Raw genomic sequence first — 20,292 nt, forward strand, 5'->3', positions numbered from 1 at the left:
GGACCTCTGTTTTGTAACTGGGCCATCCAGTTCGTCAGGATTGGCTTCTGATGACTTTTTTTTTAAGGTATGTGGGTAAAAAATCAGACATTAGCCTTGAAATCAAAAATGTCATAATAAGAAAGAATTTAATCTCTGTGCAAACATCACACTGGAAGCCCTGCTTCTTGGAAATGAGTTCAATTTCTCTACAAAAGCATTGTTGATATGGGGGTTGTCAATGGTTCTGTGTGCAGTGATGGAGAAAAGGTTGGAAGGAATCACTGAAGCAGTTATATGGCAGACAGAATTACAACAATGACTTGGTTTTACACCCTGCCTCACTCCTACTAGCCAAAGCTAGGAAACACACATCAGGGGACCTCAAGGCTTTCAAGCAAGCTGAGCAGCCACCACACTGCCAGAGGACCACCTTGTGCATATTCTGAGCATCCTCTGTGCCACTTCATCCACAACATGCTTTCATGGATGGTCCACATCCAAGAGATGGGATGAAATCTCTAGTCTGCCCTCACTCCTCTCTCTTAATTATTATGGGATTGTTTTTCTCAGTGGAGTCTCAGAAGAAGGGGGAGTCAAGTACATTTGTTTGGTCTAAAATTTAAAATCAGAAGCCTTATACACAATATTTCTTTTTATTACACAAGAACCTCTAAGCCTGTTTCAGCTCAGTCATTGTCAAGCTCATGACAGTGCTTTACCATGGACAATTTCAAATTGTCCAAAACTTAATTTGGGGTCATAAAAATCCCCCAAACTGGTTTTCTACAGAAAATTTCTCTCTTTTTTTTGTTTTTTATAATTTTTTAAGTTATTTATTCATTTTGAGAGAGAGAAAGCGCGCGCGCGCACACACACACACACACACACACACACACACACACACAGGGGAGGGGCAGAGAGAAGGAGAGACAGAATCCCAAGCAGACTCTATGCCATCAGCTCAGAGCCTGATACGGGGCTCAAAGCTGTGAACTGTGAGTTGGTAACCTGAGCCAAAACCAAGAGTTGGATGTTTAACCAATTGTGCCACTCAGGCATTCCTCTACAGGAAATTTCTAAGGAAGTTTCTGAACTAGAGCATTAACTCGATAACAGGCTTATCTTATTTTTGTTTTATGCTAGTGTTTTTCTCATCTGTTAACAGACCTGCTAACTTCATTATGTGACTGACCTCTTGGAAAGTTTATCAAGCCCTCAAACTGATTAAACAATAGCAGCAATTCCCCTTTCTTACTGATTTCATAGAAAATTTCCAGAAAGTTGAAATTGGTAAAAGCTGATTACTGGGCTAGAAATGAGAGATTTTCATCAATAAACTGAGTGGTCAGGATACTAAAATAAAGGAAAACATCTGTATGGGGCCTCTCCGCTTGCAATCCACACAGCTGTGTGCATGGCCTCATCAGCTTGAGAATTTTCTCATAAGAGCATAAGAACAAACACAGAGAAGAGAAAGGCAGGATTTAGCCCATCCCAGCCAACTCTAACTTGCCTGCCAAGTAGATAAAAAGACATGGCGGCCGATTCCCTGGGAAGACTAGTGCCTGCATCACCATGGAGACAGCTATTCTGCCCATCAAGTAGTGGGATTCTGTAAAACAAACAGAGCTGAACACAAAGATGGAGTGCTAGCACCAGGAGAGTGAGTGAGAGAAGAGGCAGGCTAAGGGAGAAGTAAAGGTGCCACACTGAATGCAGCTGTCACAGTGAGAGGAAAGAGCGTTGCGGGCAGTGACTCTCTAGATGGGAAAGACACAGCTGGTGACTGGACATCTGCCTTAGAGACCAGCCCAAACCACCATCCTTCCGCCTTTAAGTAGCTCCAGGCTCAAAGCAGGAGAGAAAATCTTGAGTGGGCTGAGTGTAACACGAAATGAGTGCGTTTACCCAGAATTGTGTTTTCACCCACCAGGTGGATTGGGGGAAGGGAGGGCTATGCAGATATTAAACTAATTACCTTTAAAATGTAAGTTGCTCTTCACACACTCGATTTGCAAATTTTAAAATTCATTCCTACTTTACGTGGGAGCTCACCTGGGATTTTGAAATATCCTCACAGAGCATACATCTGCACATAAACTGATTCTAACCCTGGACTGGAATTTGGAATAAAATTATCTCCAGGTAGGGCCCAGCACCAGCAAGAGACAAGAGATTGAGAAGTGGTGGGAATAGATGAGATAGACCCTCAGAAATCACCATTTATGTCAGAAACAGGGATGAATGCTAATAAGACTGACTCTGAGAGAAGAGCAGTGTGTTTAACATGCCCAGGTAGACCTAACATGCTCTTCTCTCTTTCTCCTTGAATGCTCTCCCTGAACAAGCCCCTCCATTCTTATGGTTTAAGTCCCCCAAAATCTAGTGTCTTCCAAATTTGTGCCTGTCCCCCATCTCACTCCTGAACCCCAAGCCTTCTCTATCCCCAGAGTCCCTTCTCCTCAGCCCCTTTTTTGGTCCGAGATTTTTGCTAAACTAATGACTGTCTCTAACTGTCCTCTGCCTTGTAAACGAAGGCTCTTTTGGTTTTAAGAACTATTATGGACTGGCATTTATAGCTGAGATTAAAAATAACCCCCACCAGACTGCCTGGAAGATGTGATTTCCTGAGAACCTGCAGGACTTGGGAATGCAAATCAGAAAAGGATCCGATTGCCCCAACACTTACCAGAGAAAACTGCCATTTGCATCTGCGCTCCAGATCCCGGATGGCTACAAATACATCAGTGGCTCATTCAAACCAGAACCAGGCACAGATTGAAAGCCCAAGTGGAGGTGGATTTGGAAGGAGGAGTGAGAAGGACGCAGCTCTGGAAATTGGGGCTGATGAGTCGGTGTCACTGCCAAGACAGGAGGCTGGGCCATGCGTTCCCAGGTATCTGACCCTCAGCTGACTCTGGATGTCTCGGACAGCACTCCTTTCTCCAGCTCCGTGAGCGTTGTTTTCAACCACGAGCCCAGAGAGACGCCCCTACACTTTTATTAGCTACACGCTTCTCGATGTCATCCTTACCAGTGGCCTGGATACATTTTTAGGCCTGGAGCAAAACAGAGGTGGTTTTACTGAAAACATGGCGATAGAGTGTGATAGTGATACCCACCGTGGGCGCAAAGCAGAAACAGGAGTCCAGGTTTACCTTGCTTAGGAAACAGATTTTCCCGAAAGCCCTTCTCTCCACACACCTGAATGTGGTAATTCCCTTCCCATCAACCTTTATCTGGCTCCCTAAATACCATTTCATATCATATCAAAAAATATCGATTGAAGAAACAAAAACCTGTTTCCTTTAAGATTCTAATCTCCCCAATTCTAAGCCAGTTTCCTCGAAAGGGCTGTTTGGCCCCTGTTTGGCCTTCCACTTCTTGTGTATCAAACCTTCCGTACTCAGCAGTGCCACAAAGGTTGTCTGTATCGGTCTAGAATAAGCTAAGCTAGGTGGCAGAACACAGGACCCTAACGTCTTCCTTTTTAGGGGACACACCTAAGTATTTAGGGATGAAGGGGCATCCTATCTGCAGCTTCCTCTCAAACAGTTCAGAAAAAAAGTAATAAGTATGTATATATATTGAGAGAGAGAGAGAAGAATCAAGCAGTGCAGTGCAGTGCAATGGTAATATTTGGGCAATCTGGGGGAGGGGTGTGCGGGAATCCTGTGTGCTGTTCTTGCAACTTTTCTAGAAGCCTGAAATTAAGTCAAAATAGGAGTCAAAAGAAAGGAAAATTACCTTAGGAGCATGGTGAGCTTTCAATTAAATAATATCTACGAAAATATGCTCTATAAATTACAAAGTGCTGGTAAATGTTTTTAAACTAAAAATTATACTACTTAAGGTATCCACTTAAATTCATTTTCCCTAAAAATTAAAAAAAGAAAATTTCAATGGCTTAAGAAAACACAGGTTTCTTCCTTTCTCGTTCAAAACCCTCTACGGGCTTTGAACAAGCATTCCAAGAGTAGTTGTTCTCCACACAGCATCTCAGGGATCCAGGCTGCTTAGAGCTAATGCACCACCATCTGAAATGAGGACTCGGGGTCACCTCAGCAGGAGAAGGGAGCATGTGGAATTGTGTGCAGTGAGGAGGGTGTCACACATCCCCCCCAGTCATAGCCCACTGGCCAGAGCTGACCATACAGCCCAACCTGGGTGTAAGGGGGCAGGCAACACAGTGACCACATTGCCAGATTTGTGGAGCGTTCCTGTCTCAGCTCCAGGATCTCCTCAATTTCTCATTTTCTGCTGAACTAAAAACACTTTCTCGGGGCGCCTGGGTGGCTCAGTCGGTTGAGCATCGGACTTCAGCTCAGGTCATGATCTAGCGGTCCGTGGGTTCGAGCCCCGCGTCGGGCTCTGTGCTGACAGCTCAGAGCCTGGACCTGTTTCAGATTCTGTGTCTCCCTCTTTCTCTGACCCTCCCCTATTCATGCTCTCTGTCTCAAAAATAAATAAATGTTAAAAAAATTAAAAAAAAAAACCACTTTCTCTTTCTCAGAATATGTGAAGAAGAAGGAAAGGGGAAAGAAGAGTACACGTCTTCCTATCAGTTTCCCAGTGCTCCAACTTAGACTGTCTACCTGACTGCCAGTCACGCAGAGAGGGTGGCTCTGCACTCTCTAGGGATCACCCAGATTATGTGACCCCTCCTCAGAAACGTGGTGGCTTACACTTGTCAAGTCAGAAAATGTCCCTCTTGATCATAGAGACCAAAGACTTGGGGTCTTGGTTGAAGAACAAATAATGACAGCATTAAGGACAAAGAAATGCATTAGTAAAGAAGAAGCATTTGAGTGTTTTCAAAATCCACAAATATTGATCAACACGCACTCTACACCTAGATTCTTCACATTTAATATTTGCGACATCTCTTATTTACATCCGTCCAAGTCCAGCCACCTTAGAACAGCCACATTTGAAAATCACAGTACAGAACCAAAGGTATCTAGGAAATGAGAGCAGACCAATCTCTTCGGGGATCACACGATACAGACAACCAGCCCCTCAAATAAAACCCAGTGTAGAGCACAAGGCTAATAATGCCCAGCATACATATGGGAGAAAACAGGCTTCCAGTGGCCCAAAAAGAAAAAAAAAAAGAGGGGCACCTGGGTGGCTCAGTTGGTTAAGTGTCTGACTCCTGATTTCAGCTCAAGTCACAATCTCCCACCGTTATGAGATGAACCCCCGCGTCAGGCTCCGAGCTGAGCATGGAGCCTGCTTGAGAATCTCTCTCCCTCTGCCCCTCCCCCCTAAAATAAATAAAATGAAATAAAATAAAGTAAAATAAAATAAAATGAAAGAAAGTGACTTTAAGGCAGGGCAGTAAATGAAGAAAGCACAGGCTCCTTGGGTTTGACTGTATTTGTGCCCCCAGAGACAGATGATTTGGCAGCTTTTGGGGAAGATCCACATTCCTAGGGTCCACGAGCTCACAAGTCACGGCAGCATTTCTCAGACTCACTCGCAGAATAAGAACAGCTCAATCCCTCCCACCACACACCTTGTAGATCTGGCATCGAAGGAGCCTCCCTGCTTTTTCTGTCACAACCCAAAGGCTTGGAGCGCTCCTCACAGAGCTAACCTTCTCCATGATCTCCTGTGCCCCTTCTGGAAGCACACACACAGAGAGGCAAGTCTTTATTTCCTCCCTCCTTCTGTCTTTCTGTCCACCCCTCCCTCCCTCCTCCCATCCCTCCCTCCTTCCTTCTTTCTCTCCTCCCCTTTTCTCCTTCTTCCTCCTTCCCGTCCTTCCCATTTGCCTTCCTCCTACCCTTCCGCCTCCCTTCCCTGTCTCCTTCCTTCAACAAATTACTTATAGAGAGCCTAACATGTGGCCAGGCACAAGCTCCTTAATTTAGAAAAATAAGACTTTACTGCATTCAACTGAAAAGTAAAAAGCACCAGTCCCCAGGTAGCTCGCTACAAATACAGAGAGAGAGATAGAACCCAGCTTCAGTTGGATACTTCTGCCCACCTACCTAAGGAAAAAGGAGAAATCCCCGGTCATTTTGTTGCTGGACGATCGTGGGTAAGACTTTGGGCATGAAGACTGCGTGCAGCCACAGAAGTAAGCACACAAACAACATCCTACTTGCAATATGTGCCGTGCACCTGCAATAGCGTTGGAAAAGCTCATTCCTACTTAGAATCTAGAGAAAGGTGAAGCCTGTTTAGGGCCCCTCCCTGCCCCTGCCTCTCCTCGGGTCAGTCTGGCACCTTCTTTCTGGACCCTTTGCTCCGTTCAGGGCTGGGTCCTCTTCTGTAGCTCCCCCGCATCCTGTACTGGTGTGGAAAGCACAAAGTACCTTCATCATCCGCCCCACTCTACCTCGACTAGTCCACTCCACTCAGACACATCAATGACTCTCTTCCTGCACAAAACACACATCCATTTTCAGCGCTCCAAAGTCTACCCTCCTCCCCAAAGTTTTCCTCACCTCAAATCATTGTATCTCTCTTTGTGGAAAAAAGTGTTGAGGACTATATTTGTCATTTTGATATTCTTTAGATGGTCATTAAAATTATATATAAATACACCACATACAATACAAAACTAGAGGCAATTTTGGTTTTAGCCTATGGATTGCCACTCACCATTTTTAATCTTTGTGAGTGTGGCCTGCTCTGCTGTGTTTCCATGTTCCAGAAGGGAAGGACGCAGGCTCATCCAGCCAGGACGGAAGACACGTGGGCTTGGATTATCTAATTGGTGTCCCCAAGAAACCCATGAAAGTTTTCCAGTTATAGTTTTAGGGTTCAGGCAGGCCATACACTGACACATTGGGAAGCGTTTTCAAGTCTGACTCAGAGCCATGGAGCCGCAAGCTGCATCCCTCCCCGTGCGGGGGGCCATATGCCCCAGCTCCTCCTGCCAGCACAGATTTGAAACGCTATCTGCTTGCTCTTCCCCACGTGAATGTTGGTAGTTATCAGCCCAGGTCTGTCTACCTTTTTCCCATTCTTCTCTCTCCTTCCACTACCTCTCTCCCCAAATTTCTAGGCAAGAGCAAGACCATCCAGCGTTCCCAGGAGAATCATGGGCCTCCGGACGCCCCCACATCTCTGCAGCCGGAAGCAGATGCGCTCAACACTCCCACCTCTCCCTCTCTGGGGAGAGGGTCTTCCCAGTTGTGGGGTGACACAATAGAATTCTGAAATCCTCTCTCCACCAAAACCTTGCACCGGGTTTATTCAATATACTGGATTCTATGAGGGACCAAGAGCAGTGACTTTCTCTCTCCATCACTGCCTTCAGGTTTACTGTTTAACAGCCTCCTTGCTAGCTATCCTTCCAGGTAGAGCCTGTCGCTTTCCAGACAAGTGGGGAATCAAAATAGCATAATTTTCCATTAAAAAAAAAAAGTTCAGGGGCACCTGAGTGGCTCAGTCAGTTGAGTGTCTGACTCTTGATTTCACTCAGGTCAGGATCTCGCCAGTTTGTCAGCTAGAGCCCTGCATCGGGCTCTGTGCTGACAGTGCAGAGCCTGCTTGGGATTCTCTCTCTCTCTGTCTCTCTCTCCTCCCTCTGCCTCTCTCTCCTCTCTCTGCCCCCCCAAATAAATAAATAAACTAAAAAAAAAAAAGTTCAGTCCCATTGTAATCAAAACCATTATCTCCCAAATGATTTCAAGGTCTCTCTGCAGCTAGGCCCGAGCACACCTCCACGCTGGGTTCCAGCGATGCGGAGGGGAGGGTGAGATATCTCTTTCTCACCCTCTTTTCCCACTTGGCTCAGCTGCTTCCAGTTCCTGGGAGGCGGCAGAGGGAGAAGGAAGTAGAAAGCACGAGGTATTACCTAACTAGTGCTGGTGCATCTGGCCACTCAGTGTCCTCTGGCTAGCGGGAGCCCACGTGTGGTACACAGAATGTCCTCCCCAACCATGTCCACCTCCTAATCTGTGAAGCCTTCCACGCTAAAAGGGACTTGGCAGATAGGATGAAGTTTAGAACCTCCAGATGGGAAGATGAACCTGGGCTGTCCAGACGGGCCCAATGTAATCACAACGGTCTTTCATCAGAGGGAGGCAGGAGGGTCAGAGTCAGAGAAGATGTGATGATGGAAGTGGATGGAGGTCAGCGTGAGGCCATTACTGGCCGGGAGTAGGGCACCAGGAGGTGAGGCAGCACCGTAAGCTGCCAAGGAAAGGAATTCTCCACCAGAGCTCCCAGAAGGAGCGTGGGCTTGCCAACACCCTGATGTTAGCCCAGTAGGACCCAGCTTGGACTTCTGACTTCCAGAACTGTGAGATCAGAAATGTGTTGTTTTAAACCACTAACTTTCTGGTAATCTATTACAGTAGCAATAGGAAGTAGCTGACTTGTGGGACTCTTTGTGGGGTTTCCAGACCTCCATAGAGGGACTCTTGGCATTTATCTTTCCCAAAAGCAGTACTTGTCAACCAGGGTCAATTTTTTATATCCACTCCCCCCCCCAGGGGAGATTTGATCATGTCTGGAGATATTTTGGATCATCACGACTGGGGGGAATGCCAATAGCATCTAGCAGATGGAGGCCCGAGACGCCAACTATCCTACAACGCACAGGACAGGCTCCTACAACAAAGAAGTATCAAGTCCAAAATGTCAGTAGTGTCAAGGTTAAAAACCCTAATCTAAAGCAAGCAATGAACTTGTTGGCCTCTTGCAATCTCTCTCCTGTCCAATAGCCAGCACCTCTCTTACCTTCAAGAGGGTCCTTTAGGAACAGCTTGAGCCTGACTCACTTCTACAGTGTGTGCGTGAAGGGAAAGCATTACCCTTCTTTGCTCCACCAAACACTGGCAGTCAGGCAGCCCCTACACCGCCCACCTTTTCTCTGTGCTGCACCATTAGTGGCAACAGTAGGCAGCCTCTTCCCTTCTCATTTCACCAAGCAAAAGTCAAGCATCAATCTCTAGATCGCTACTGCCCTCTAAAACTGGGCAATGGTTCTTAGCCAGGAGTAACTTTGCCCCCCACCCAGGGGATGTTTAGCCATGTCTGGAGATGTATTCTGGTTGTCACAATTGTGGGAGGTGGGGACATGCTACTAGCATCTCATGGGTGGAGGCCAGGGACGCCGCTGAACATTTCTACATTTCATGGCAAAGATTTATCCACCCAGAATGTCAATAGTATCGAGGTCTAGAAGTTCAGCTCCAGGAAGTCCAGGTGAACCTCTCTGAAGAACGTTCTTGCTGTGTCCTCTGACAGCAACAAGGGCAGATGGTGAGTAAGATGCTGGTCTCCCTTTCCGCCAAGGGTCTTGATTCTACCAGTGATGCCCTGGCATCTCCCAACCTCCCTTGTCTTTGTTGGGGGAAGCGGAGGACAGCATTCTAGGGACACAGACAGGAAAGCTGCATGATCTCCTCTTATACAAATTCCCTTTGAAGGATCCTCTCTTACGTAAATTGAAGGCAGAAGATGAATTAAGGATTCTGTCTCTAGATTATGTGGTCACATATCACTGACTGTATCCCACCTAGACGGCTTAGCCAAAACTTTAAAACCCTCATTTAACGTCCTGTTACACACCTTCCATAAGATGTTCAAGGCATTGTTAGGACTTAGAGATTTCCCTGTTAATTCTTCAGGAAAGGAAGCATTGTAGGCAAGCATTTTCATCAAATAATGACTTTCATTTTCTTAATGTGTCTTTCACACAAATTTATGGCACAGGAGTGGAGACATGCTCTAATAATGTAAGTAACAGAGAAAGGACATATACAAACAAAAGAAGAGAGAACAGAAAGCACAGTGGGGTTTGTGGGCTTCATCCATTCATTCATTAATTCAAACGGTCTGCTGAAATGTTGCCTTCCTGTTGAAAGCCTCCCTCATCACAGTGTTTAAATAATCTACCACTGCCTTTTGCCCACTTTCTCTGTCCGATCATTGTACTTTTTTTATTATGATGTAATCCTATGCCATAAAAATTCACTCTTTTAAGTATACGATTCAGTGGGTTTTAGCATATTTACAAGATGTATGCAACAATCACCACTATATGATTGTAGAAGTTTCATCACCCCAAAAAGAAATGCTACTTATTTCACAGTTATTCCCGATTTCTCCCCTCCCTAGTTCATATCAACCACAAATCTACTTATCTTCTATCTGTATCATTTGGCCTGTCCTGGACATTTCATATGAGTGAAATCACGTGATATGTGGCCTTTTATGTCTGGCTTCTGTCACTTAGCATTTCCCTAATGACTAATGGTGCTCAGTACTTTTTCATGGGCTTATTAGTTATTTGTATATCTTATTTGGAAAAATGTCTATTCAAATCCTTTGCCCACTTTTTAAATTGGGTTGTCTTTTTATTGTTGAGTTGTAAAGGTTCTTTATATATTCTGGATACTAAACTCTTATCAGATATAGAATATGCAAATATTTTCTCCCAGTTATATGAGTTGTCTTTTTGTTTTCTTAACAGTAACCATTGAAGCACAAAAATTTTTTTAATTTAGATAACATCTAATTTCTCTATTTTTTCATTGCTTATGCTTTAAGCGTCATATCTAGGGAGCCAGTGCATAATCCAAGGGCATAAAGATTTACACCTGTTTTTTTTTTTAATTTTTTTTTTAACGTTTATTCATTTTTGAGAGACAGAGTGCAAGTGGGGAAGGGGCAGAGAGAGGGAGACACAGAATCCAAAGCAGGCTCCAGGCTCTGAGCTCTCAGCCCAGAGCCCGACATGGGGCTTGAACCCATGAACTATGAGATCATGACCTGAGCCAAAGTTGGATGCTTAACTGACTGAGCCACACAAGCACCCCTACACCTCTGTTTTCTTCTAAGAATTTAATAATTTCAGTTCTTACATTTCAGTCTTTGATCCATTTTGAGTTAATTTTTGTATATGGTGTGAGGTAGAAGTCTAACTTCATTCTTTTACATGGAGTTAGTCAGTTGTAGGTATTAGTTTTTTAAAAGACTATTCTCCCCCCATTAAATAGTCTTGGCATCCTTGTTGAAAATCAATTCTTTACTTTTTTATGGAAGCTATCATCTAAAATTATATCATCTGTTAACTTGTTTATATCTACCCTTCCCAAATTCCCAAACTCTCTCACTCCCCTCCGTCTCCCCCACCCCCCAAACTAAACTGTAAGATGAAGACAGGAAGTTGTTTGTTTACTATTTATCTCCACTGCCTGGAACATAGTAGGCACTTATGTATTTGTTGACTGAATAAATGAGATTCCAGTTTCCTTTAGAAACAAAGGTCATTGTGTGTATCTATACCATTTAAGTGCAGGAACTCATTTAATTTAAGGCAAAAAATAAAATAAAATTAAATTAAATAAAATAAAATAAAATTAAATTAAATTAAGTTAAGTTAAATTAAGTTAAGTTAAAAAGTTGTTGAGCCCTGTGTTGAAGTGAGCTTTCACAAACATTTCCTGGATTGGATAAGAAGAGCCTAATAAGGCAAGTAACTACCCATTAGTAAAGAGAGAGCCTGCAGAGAAGTTAATAGAAATCCAAAGGCAAGTTTAAAGGGACCACCAAGACCATTACCTGATACTCCAGTAATGACCTCAACAGGTGAGTGGCCCCAAGCAATTCTCTTGCCTGCTTAAGGCCTCAGTTCTCATCCCCAACACCAGCTCTCAGGTCACCTGCAGTACTAGTATTCTGATAATCTGGAGTCTTTAGAAACAGGCTCTGTAGTCAACTCAAGTTAATCTTTTTAAGGGACATAGTTTTTATTTGCAAGTTATCTTTAAAAATAATTATTATTAAAAAAATAAAAAATGAAAATAATTATTAACAAAAAAGATGCTTTATTAAGAGACAATATGAGTTTCTCATGAAAGCTGTCTGACCACGACCATATCTCTAACCATGAATAAAAAGATTCAGAGCTCTCCCTAAAAGTGGGTAGGTAAAACTCTTAGCCAAATGCCTAAAAGAGAAAAAGGTTTTCCAGAAGCTCCTGTTGAGAAAGAAAGAGCATGCCCGCCCACTAGTGGACAAATTAAGTAATTGCCAGATTTTCCCAGAAGGATTCCCAGGCTCCACCTTACCGTGAGTGAACGAACACTGTCAGCTAAGCTCTAAACTATCACATAACTGCCCGCACAAAACACTCGTTGAAGAGGTCACTGAAAACTCCAGGGTTATAAAGGTCTATGGGTGAACACAGAAGAGGTAAGAAAAACCAACCAAGTGCCAGGAGCATAATCAAACTTTATTTTTCTGAACCAGGATTACAACCATACCACATAATGCATACACATGATATTGACAATGGTAACTTAAATTCAAAATTGGAAAAAAAAAACATAAAATAGAAATATTTTACTTTTAACATTTTCTTTCACAATTTGTTAACTCTTGTTTTGGAACCAGAAATCTGCGACTTTTTCTTTAGCACATCATTGTTTAATTCTTGTACCAAGTTCCACGTGAGCACAGAATTCAGCCTTGACTGGTAGCCTTGACTTCGATAATTGAGAAGAACTGTTCACAAACGTAGGCATTTTCAAAGAGTTTTAACAATATTTGCACAACTGTTCAGATATTTGCAGGAGTTTGGGGCTCTGGTGTCACTGTGCTAGATGTCCAGTCCTGTGTCGCACCGCAGATCACCTTTCACACTGCAAGTACGTATGAAGAGATAAAGGAGCACTGAGCAGGGGAAGGTTACCTTCACAGGGCTGAAGTCAACGACAAAGTCAGCTTTCAGCATCACAGAATTTCCATCACAGGGCTCTGACCATCAGCTACAGTTCTAGAGCTAATTCTAGCACAGAAAAGAAGACCAAATAACGCTCTGCCAGATCACTATCTCCATAATGTTTCATAACTCTAATGGATGACTTTGCACGGCGTTCAAAGTGTTTGCCAACCCAAAAGGCCAATTCTGTGATAACAATCTTTGCTGCTTAGCATAAACAAAGATTTCTTTTCCTCCGTGATGAGGAACGAGTTCATTTCAACAGTTCAACACATCTCCTTAGCTTCAGTGGTGACTGAGCCTCCCAACCTACGTGCAGTGAGCAGACCTCTGTGTTATGTGTCCAATTCATTCAACGGTGACTGCGATGCTCTGTGGCCCAAACCCCAGGGGGAGACCCAGCTTACAGGTGGTGAGCTCTGGGTCTGTGATGCGTTCCATTTTTAACTTCCAGCAGAAAGCAATTCCTGCTGAGTAATGCAAATGAGTAGAGGTAAAGCCTGTGTCCTTGCATAATTTGCCACATGGAACTTAAGTGTTACCGCAAGTCCAATATTAGCACCATCCATCCCAGGATCATCATCTATATTAAATTGTTTAAAGTTTCCTCTTGTTACAGAAATGAATTTCTTAATTACTTCCTAGTGTTGTGCCTGTCATGGGCACACTGTCTAAAATATTTTCAGTCGTATAAAAATTCTCAAACCCACGGTGAATAAATAGAGCTAATTATTACATCTAAGTATTACTAAATATGTCCCCTCATCAGCTGCAGAAGCAAATGTCACAATGTTTAAAACTTTTTTCACACAATTTTTCTTTTAGTTTCCTAGCCATATTTCTAGTACATTGAGCAACAGTGTTTCTGGTTACACTTCTATTTTCACACGTCTGTATCTTCTCAGGACATACAATTTCTACCCCATTCAATAGACACTCCTTTACAACTTGCTATCTGTGAAGAATTTGATGGCCCAGGCAGATTTTTCACTAAAATATATAACTGCTGATTGTCTTAAAAATCAAAACAAACCTTGCTGGCTTTTCAGTTCTCTTTGCAGCTCTTAGGATTTGATCAGACATCTTTTCCACATCCTTGGTCTTTTTTCTTACAGTGGTTTGTTTCATCACACCACCTAGGCTGTTGTCTTAAATTACATCCTTTGCCACATAAGCACACAGAAGTAGCCTTCAGTTTACAAAGTGGAACATAGGACTCTCTATGTCTATGTTCTACTTCCTCCTTTTCACAGAGACGTAAGAAATATTCGCTTTTCTAACACGATACAGTAGAAGTGACCTTCACAAAGCACAACTCAGTTTTGCAAAATACATAACTCTTCTCTGTAATTCAACCTCTGGATCTGATCTCCTCCACCTGATGGAAGAACATGTCCTCAGTCTTATCCAGGAAGGCATTCAGTCTCTTCCATAAGGATGCCCATGCCATAAACCATGCCAGTAAGTACCCCTTGCCTGTAGTGGTTCTCAACCCTCCCTTGCTCCTACTGGAGCCACAATGGGGAGCTTTGGAAATGCCAATGCTTAGCTTTTCTCCACCATGATTACTCAGAATCTTTGAGGATGGGACAAGGGTATGATGTCTTTTAAAGACCCACAGTGTTAATTCAGGCAATTCTGGCACATAGACAAGGTTGAGAAGGACAGATGTGGAGCAAGCAGACCTCACATGTGCTCCTCACGAGACAGCCGGTACATGATGCCTGACCCCCAGAAGCACGGATGGCCAGATGATGTCAGGGCAGTAGCAGCAAACATAAAGGAATGAATTTACCATAGCAGCCAATGAAATACAGCTACCACCCATCCCCTCTCCCACAGCAGCACCCTGGAAGAAGAAGGAGACAGGTGTCCCAGACCCACCTGGTCCCTCTCCAATCCAAGCAGATGTGGTCTCAGCTCAAACTGTGCTGGGGGTGGGAGGAGGGGACATGGTAAGGTTTAAACCAAGCATGAAACTAAACTGGATCGAATACTAACAACCAAAAAAGACTAGGAAAGATGAAATCTGCCCAACATGTCACCATGGGATGGGAAAGGGAGAGTCAGAAGCATGGAGTTGGGCACTACGATCGAAGGAAAGAATCTTGGTCACGTTTATCCTGCTTAATGACTTGACAACACTTTATCAATGAATCGTACTTCAGTGTTTTCTCAGTCACACAGGTTTAAACACTATGATTATAGGATTTTCTCAGGATTTCTTCTTCCTGTCTTCTGGGAAGTGACACCCATGTTCCGTGGGCATCAAACAGACTTGGAGGGAGGTGGGGAGTGGGGAGCCTCTTCCATGGCCATTCCTTTGTCTTTGCATTGGCTTCATCTGAACCCAAGCTTGCAAAGCCTCCTGGATAAGACCACCGGACCCCTTTGGAATCCACTAACTCCCGCAGCAAATTTTTAAGCCTTTTGTGTGAACACAAGGTTTAGTGGCTCTCTCAAGTGTGCCTGGGGAGACTCTGGAGCAGTCCTGCAGCCCCACTTTGCCTTTGCCACCCCCTGCAGCCATGAGAGGTGGGCAGGATGCTAGGTCTCTTTCATGGAGATGCTCACCTCCTCTCGACTCTTCCATGCACTTCTCATTCCTCCCCAACTGGGAAAGCATCTTCTAGTCTGCATGGTGGTGCTTGACAGAGAAGTGTTGGAAATGGTTCCCCCAAACACATAGTCTTCCAAATCTGATTTATCTGACACCTGCACCAAAGCTTTTGATCCCAATAGCCAAGAATATGAAACCTTTGGTCTTTGCTTCTCCCATGGACCTCCTCCATAGTCTCCTCCAAAGGAGACTCTATTCTAGCTTCCTGAATGAGAAAGGGTCACAGAACAAAAACCGAACTGGCCCCACATCCCTATTGATATGGCACCAGTCATATCATCAGCCCCCACTGCTCTTCCTATTAAGATCAGAGAAAAAGGTGAACAAATGCCACCAGAAGATAGTACTAGAACAGTAGAAAACAATTGTGTGCAAAAAAATTAGGGAGATATTATTTATCACAAACTGATATAAGTTGGAACAAAGTACAAAAAAGATGAGTTTGGTGCATTGGAATTCATGAAAGCTGATGATAAATACTACTCTCTATTAGCAGAAGTAACAGAAGTTAATGACTCTCAACAGATATGCAGAACTTGTCAAGGAATCTTTTTTTTTTTTTTTTTTTTTTTTAGAGAGAGCACACAAGCAGGGGGGACGGGCAGAGGGAGAAAGAGAGAATCTTAAGCAGGCTCCATTCTCAGCCTGGAGCCCAATGAGGGGCTTGATCCCATGACCCCGGGATCACGACCTGAGCTGAAATCAAGAGTCAGAGACTCAACCAACTGAGCCACCCAGGTGCCTGTCAAGAAATCTTGTTGTTTCCTGTTTCTGGCTATTATGAGTAAAGCTTCTATGAACACTCTTGTCCAAGTCTTTGGGTTGACATGAATTTTAATTTCTCTAAACAATGCTTTCCTAATTTTGCAATATGTTGCTTTTTCTGGTGCTATGTGTATGCAACCATGATTTAATAATAAGAGGCAATTTTATAATAAAAATAAATCTCTGAGTTTGAGATAAAATTAATTTGGAGATGGAGAAATCCATTTTCATCATCTCTCCATTTCTATTAGAAAAATTACAACAGGGCCATCACACTGGCATGAAGCCTCAGAATCAAGAAGATGCTAGGAGTTGGTGAATACTGTGACAAACTGAAAAGTACATACATAACCTTGTTTTAAATGTGCAGCCACATTGAGGAGGGCACTCACTGGGTTGAGCACTGGGTGTTGTATGTAAGCAATGAACCATGGGAATCTACCCCAAAAACCAAGAGCACACTTTACACACTGTATGTTAGCCAATTTGACAATAAATTATACTAATAAATAAATTATAAACATTTTTTAAAAGTTTAAAAAATAAAATAAAAAATAAATGTGCAGCTACTATTCTTCCTCAACCAATTCACCATGTGGTCCCAATGTTCCCCAATCTTCTAATTTTTCAAGGGCAGACAGACTTTTTGTGCATATATGCAACCTCCTAAATTTGCACGTTGACCAGCAGAAAGTAGCAAGCACTGGCGGTGGGCCTAATGCCCACCAGTCTCAGGCTGTGCAGGATAAAACACAATGGCAGGCCAGATTTGGCCCCAAGACTCATTAATCTGTAGCTAAGATTTTGGTTCTCAGTCTGGCTTTGAGCAATATGAACTTTTAACTTTTTAAAAATACATGTCTATGGGACGCTTGGGTGGCTCAGTCGGTTGAGCATCTGACTTCGGCTCAGGTCATGATCTCACAGCTCGTGAGTTCAAGCCCTGCGTCAGGCTCTGTGCTGACAGCTCAGAGCCTGGAGCCTGCTTTGGATTCTGTGTCTTCCTCTCTCTCTGCCCCTAACCCACTCGCATTCTGTCTCTGTCTCTCTCAAAAATAAACATTAAAATTTTTTTTTTTTAAATAGAACATGTCTGGGCCCTAGCTCAGATTCTGACTTAACTAGATCAGGAATGAGGCCCGAGCATCTGCATATGACTTTAAATTTCAAGTTAACAGTGTCTGGTCACATTTCTCAACTTCAGCACTGTGTTCAGAACACCCCACCACTTGCCCAAGCTAATTCTAACCCGATTCTGAGTTGAAATACTGATGTGCATCGCGGTGTAAATTATAATCAGTGATAAACACACAAACAGTGAAACTGTCACAAGGCAGTTTTTCTAGTCTCTAATTAACCCAAATGGCATCAGATTTTGGCTCTTCTGTGTCTGAGGACATTATAATAGCTGACCTTTCTGGAGGAAACTTGGGTCTAAGTAAAAATGTTTGCATACAAACTGATGGGAACTTCTTATTCATGAACATGCTAACCACAGGATAAAAACGTCTCTGCAAATAAGGGAGACAAAAAGAAGCAGGAGAAGGCAGATCAAAGGAGCTGTTGTGTTTTTACAATTTGGCAGGTAACAAGTCTTATGAAATGAGCACAAATGCGTGAGCACAAAGACTCCTAACGTGGGACTCTTGCCTTTTAAAATTTTTTTTTAAAAAAATTTTTAATGTTTATTTTTGAGAGAGACAGAGACAGAATGCGAGTGGGTTACTTACTTAAAGTAAGTAAGGGAGAAAGATTCCATGATAGGAACCTATCTCAAATTTTTTCCAGTGAGCTCCTGCAAGCCCGAGGCAAATGGGTCTTTATGAAAAACAGAGACATCCAGTAACAAGATCCTCCCATCATTTGCCTTTCAAGCCTCCGACCTGTAGTCATGGGGCAAACAAATGAAGAAAAATTGGAAATAACCATTAACTGGGGAAAAAAATTATAATAACATTGAGCGAGGATCAGAAGACTGCATAGCAGGTACCAGGCCTTGGCATGGAAACCTGGAGGTCAGGGCCAAAGAGAATGGCGACAGTGAACACAGATGCCATGGATAGAGACACGTCCAGGTTTAAAATCGTCCTCACCGTGGTGGTCTCTGGAGTAGAGTGCATGACTGGCATGATTGGGAATGGCTTCATCACTGCCACCCTGGGGGCCGAGTGGGCCAGAGGCAAAAGGCTCCCTGTGAGTGACTGTATCCTGTTGAAGCTGAGCTTCTCCAGGCTTTTGCTGCAGATCTGGATGATGCTGGAGAATATTTACAGTCTATTCTTCCTGGTCACTTATAACCAAAACACAGTGTTTATAATCTTCAAAGTCATCACCATGTTTCTGAACTATTCCAACCTCTGGCTTGCTGCCTGGCTCAACATCGTCTCTTGCCTTCGAATTGCAAACTTTGCTCACTGTTTGTTCTCCATGATGAAGAGGAAAATCAGAGAGCTGATGCCTCGGCTTCTGGGGCTGTCACTGTTCATCTCCTTATGCTTCAGCTTTCGCTTCTCTAAAGATATCTTCAATGTGTACGTAAATAGTTCCGTTCCTATCCCCTCCTCCAACACCACTGAGAAGAAGTACTTCTCTGAGACTAACATGGTCAACCTGGTTCTTCTCTATAACCTGGGGATCTTCATTCCTCTGATCGTGTTCATCTTTGCAGCCACTCTGCTGATCATCTCTCTCAAGAGATACACCCTACACAAGAGATACACCCTACACATGTCACTGGCTTCAGGGACCCCAGCATGGAGGCTCACATGGGGGCGATCAAAGCTATCAGCTACTTTCTCATTTTCTATATTTTCAATGCAGTTGCTCTATTCATTTCCATGTCCAACATCTTTGACATCAACAGTTCCTGGAATATTTTGTGCAAAATCGTCATGGCTGCTTACCCAGCTGGCCACTCAGTGCTACTGATCTTGGGCAACCCTGGGCTGAGAAGAGCCTGGAAGAGGTTTCAGCACCGTGTTCATCTTCATCTATAAGAGCAGACCCCATGATGGAATCCAGAGTGCCACAGGACCGGTTCAACCAGCTCTGCCTTTCCCCCACCTAAACCTCTCTCCTCACCCCTCTTTTCTGCTTAATCTTATTTTTCAGGTAACTGGGTTGTTCCATGAATGGGACACTGAGTTTTTAACTTGAGATTCTAAGCTGAAGTAGCTAAGCAACTCTAAGATGGATTGTGGAAGCTCCTTGATCTATGTTCACTCATCTCCTGCCCCAAGCCTTTAGTAAGGAGAGGATGGCTGGACCTCTCCATTTGCCGGGGATGATCTCAGTGTGTGCCTGTGGTCACTGGGCACCCTTTAATTCTCAAAGATATCTTGGTCTGGATGAAAACTTACATGGTCACCCTACTGAAGGCACCCTACTAACCCACAGTTAAGAAAAAGGAGGGCTAGTGACAAGCATTGTATGCAGTCCAAGAGGCAGAAGGGAGGCTAGCATACCTACAGGGAAAAGGGACTAAGGAGAGAAAGCCCGGCCAGAATTACCAGGTGCTGCAGAGGTTTCAAGGAAAATGGAGGCTGTGTATACTATTAGTGCAGTGACAGGTAGCATTCATATTACAGAAGTTTCCAGAATAGGTGATGAAAACAGTGAGGGAGTTTGTAAAGACCAATAATTTCAGGAGGTTGTCTGGAGAAAAACATGAAATACAGGGCGGCAGATGGATAAGCGGATGGTCAATTGAATGTTTTATTTTTCCAAATGGCAGGGGGGCGTGGGGGGAAGAGTGGCATGTGCAGCCCTAGGAAGAAAACAGGAAGAGTCCAGAGCAAAGGAACATCTATTTTGCTGTGCTCCTGTGTTGGGGGCAATGTAAATGGCATCTGCCTCTGGCGATAGCAGTTCTAGGTGCCCTTGATGTGACCATGGTGCCAGCGCAGGTTACCTGGCAGGGGCTGTTTGACAAGAAAGAAAATGTCACAGTTCACTGCCACTCTTCACAATGATGGCATCAGCACCGCCTCAAACAGCCTTGTACAAAATAAGACACCACTCCTAGACATCTTGGAACTAGAAAGTTAGGAACTTGGGGTTTTCTTGTATTTGGTGTTTTCAAAATCAGAAATACTGAGGAAAGTATGAAAAGAACGCCACTCATCACACCAAAGCTTCCAAATGAAAATGTAAGGTTGGTAGCAAAGACTAAATGCTGAGCTTCTGGGCTCTCGAGCACATTTTTCAGAAAGAGCCCTTTATATCTGTGAACAGC

The 20,292-nt window shown here is 43.7% G+C and overlaps 2 protein-coding genes across 2 annotated transcripts in view; one reads left to right on the top strand and one right to left on the bottom strand.

The window, feature by feature from the left end:
- The window catches only part of LOC115502040 (olfactory receptor 2F1-like), a 342,928-nt gene that overhangs the window by 94,981 nt on the left and 227,655 nt on the right, over window positions 1-20,292 (bottom strand). The gene's annotated exons all lie outside the window — the stretch shown is intronic.
- Window positions 18,090-19,229, top strand: TAS2R40 (taste 2 receptor member 40). The gene is given in 2 exon segments (XM_030308653.1): window positions 18,090-18,770; window positions 18,773-19,229. Coding segments are annotated over 2 exon segments (963 nt in total). The 3' UTR covers window positions 19,055-19,229.

The sequence above is a fragment of the Lynx canadensis genome, chromosome A2 (genome assembly GCF_007474595.2).
Source record: "Lynx canadensis isolate LIC74 chromosome A2, mLynCan4.pri.v2, whole genome shotgun sequence".
Taxonomy (NCBI): Eukaryota; Metazoa; Chordata; class Mammalia; order Carnivora; family Felidae; genus Lynx; species Lynx canadensis.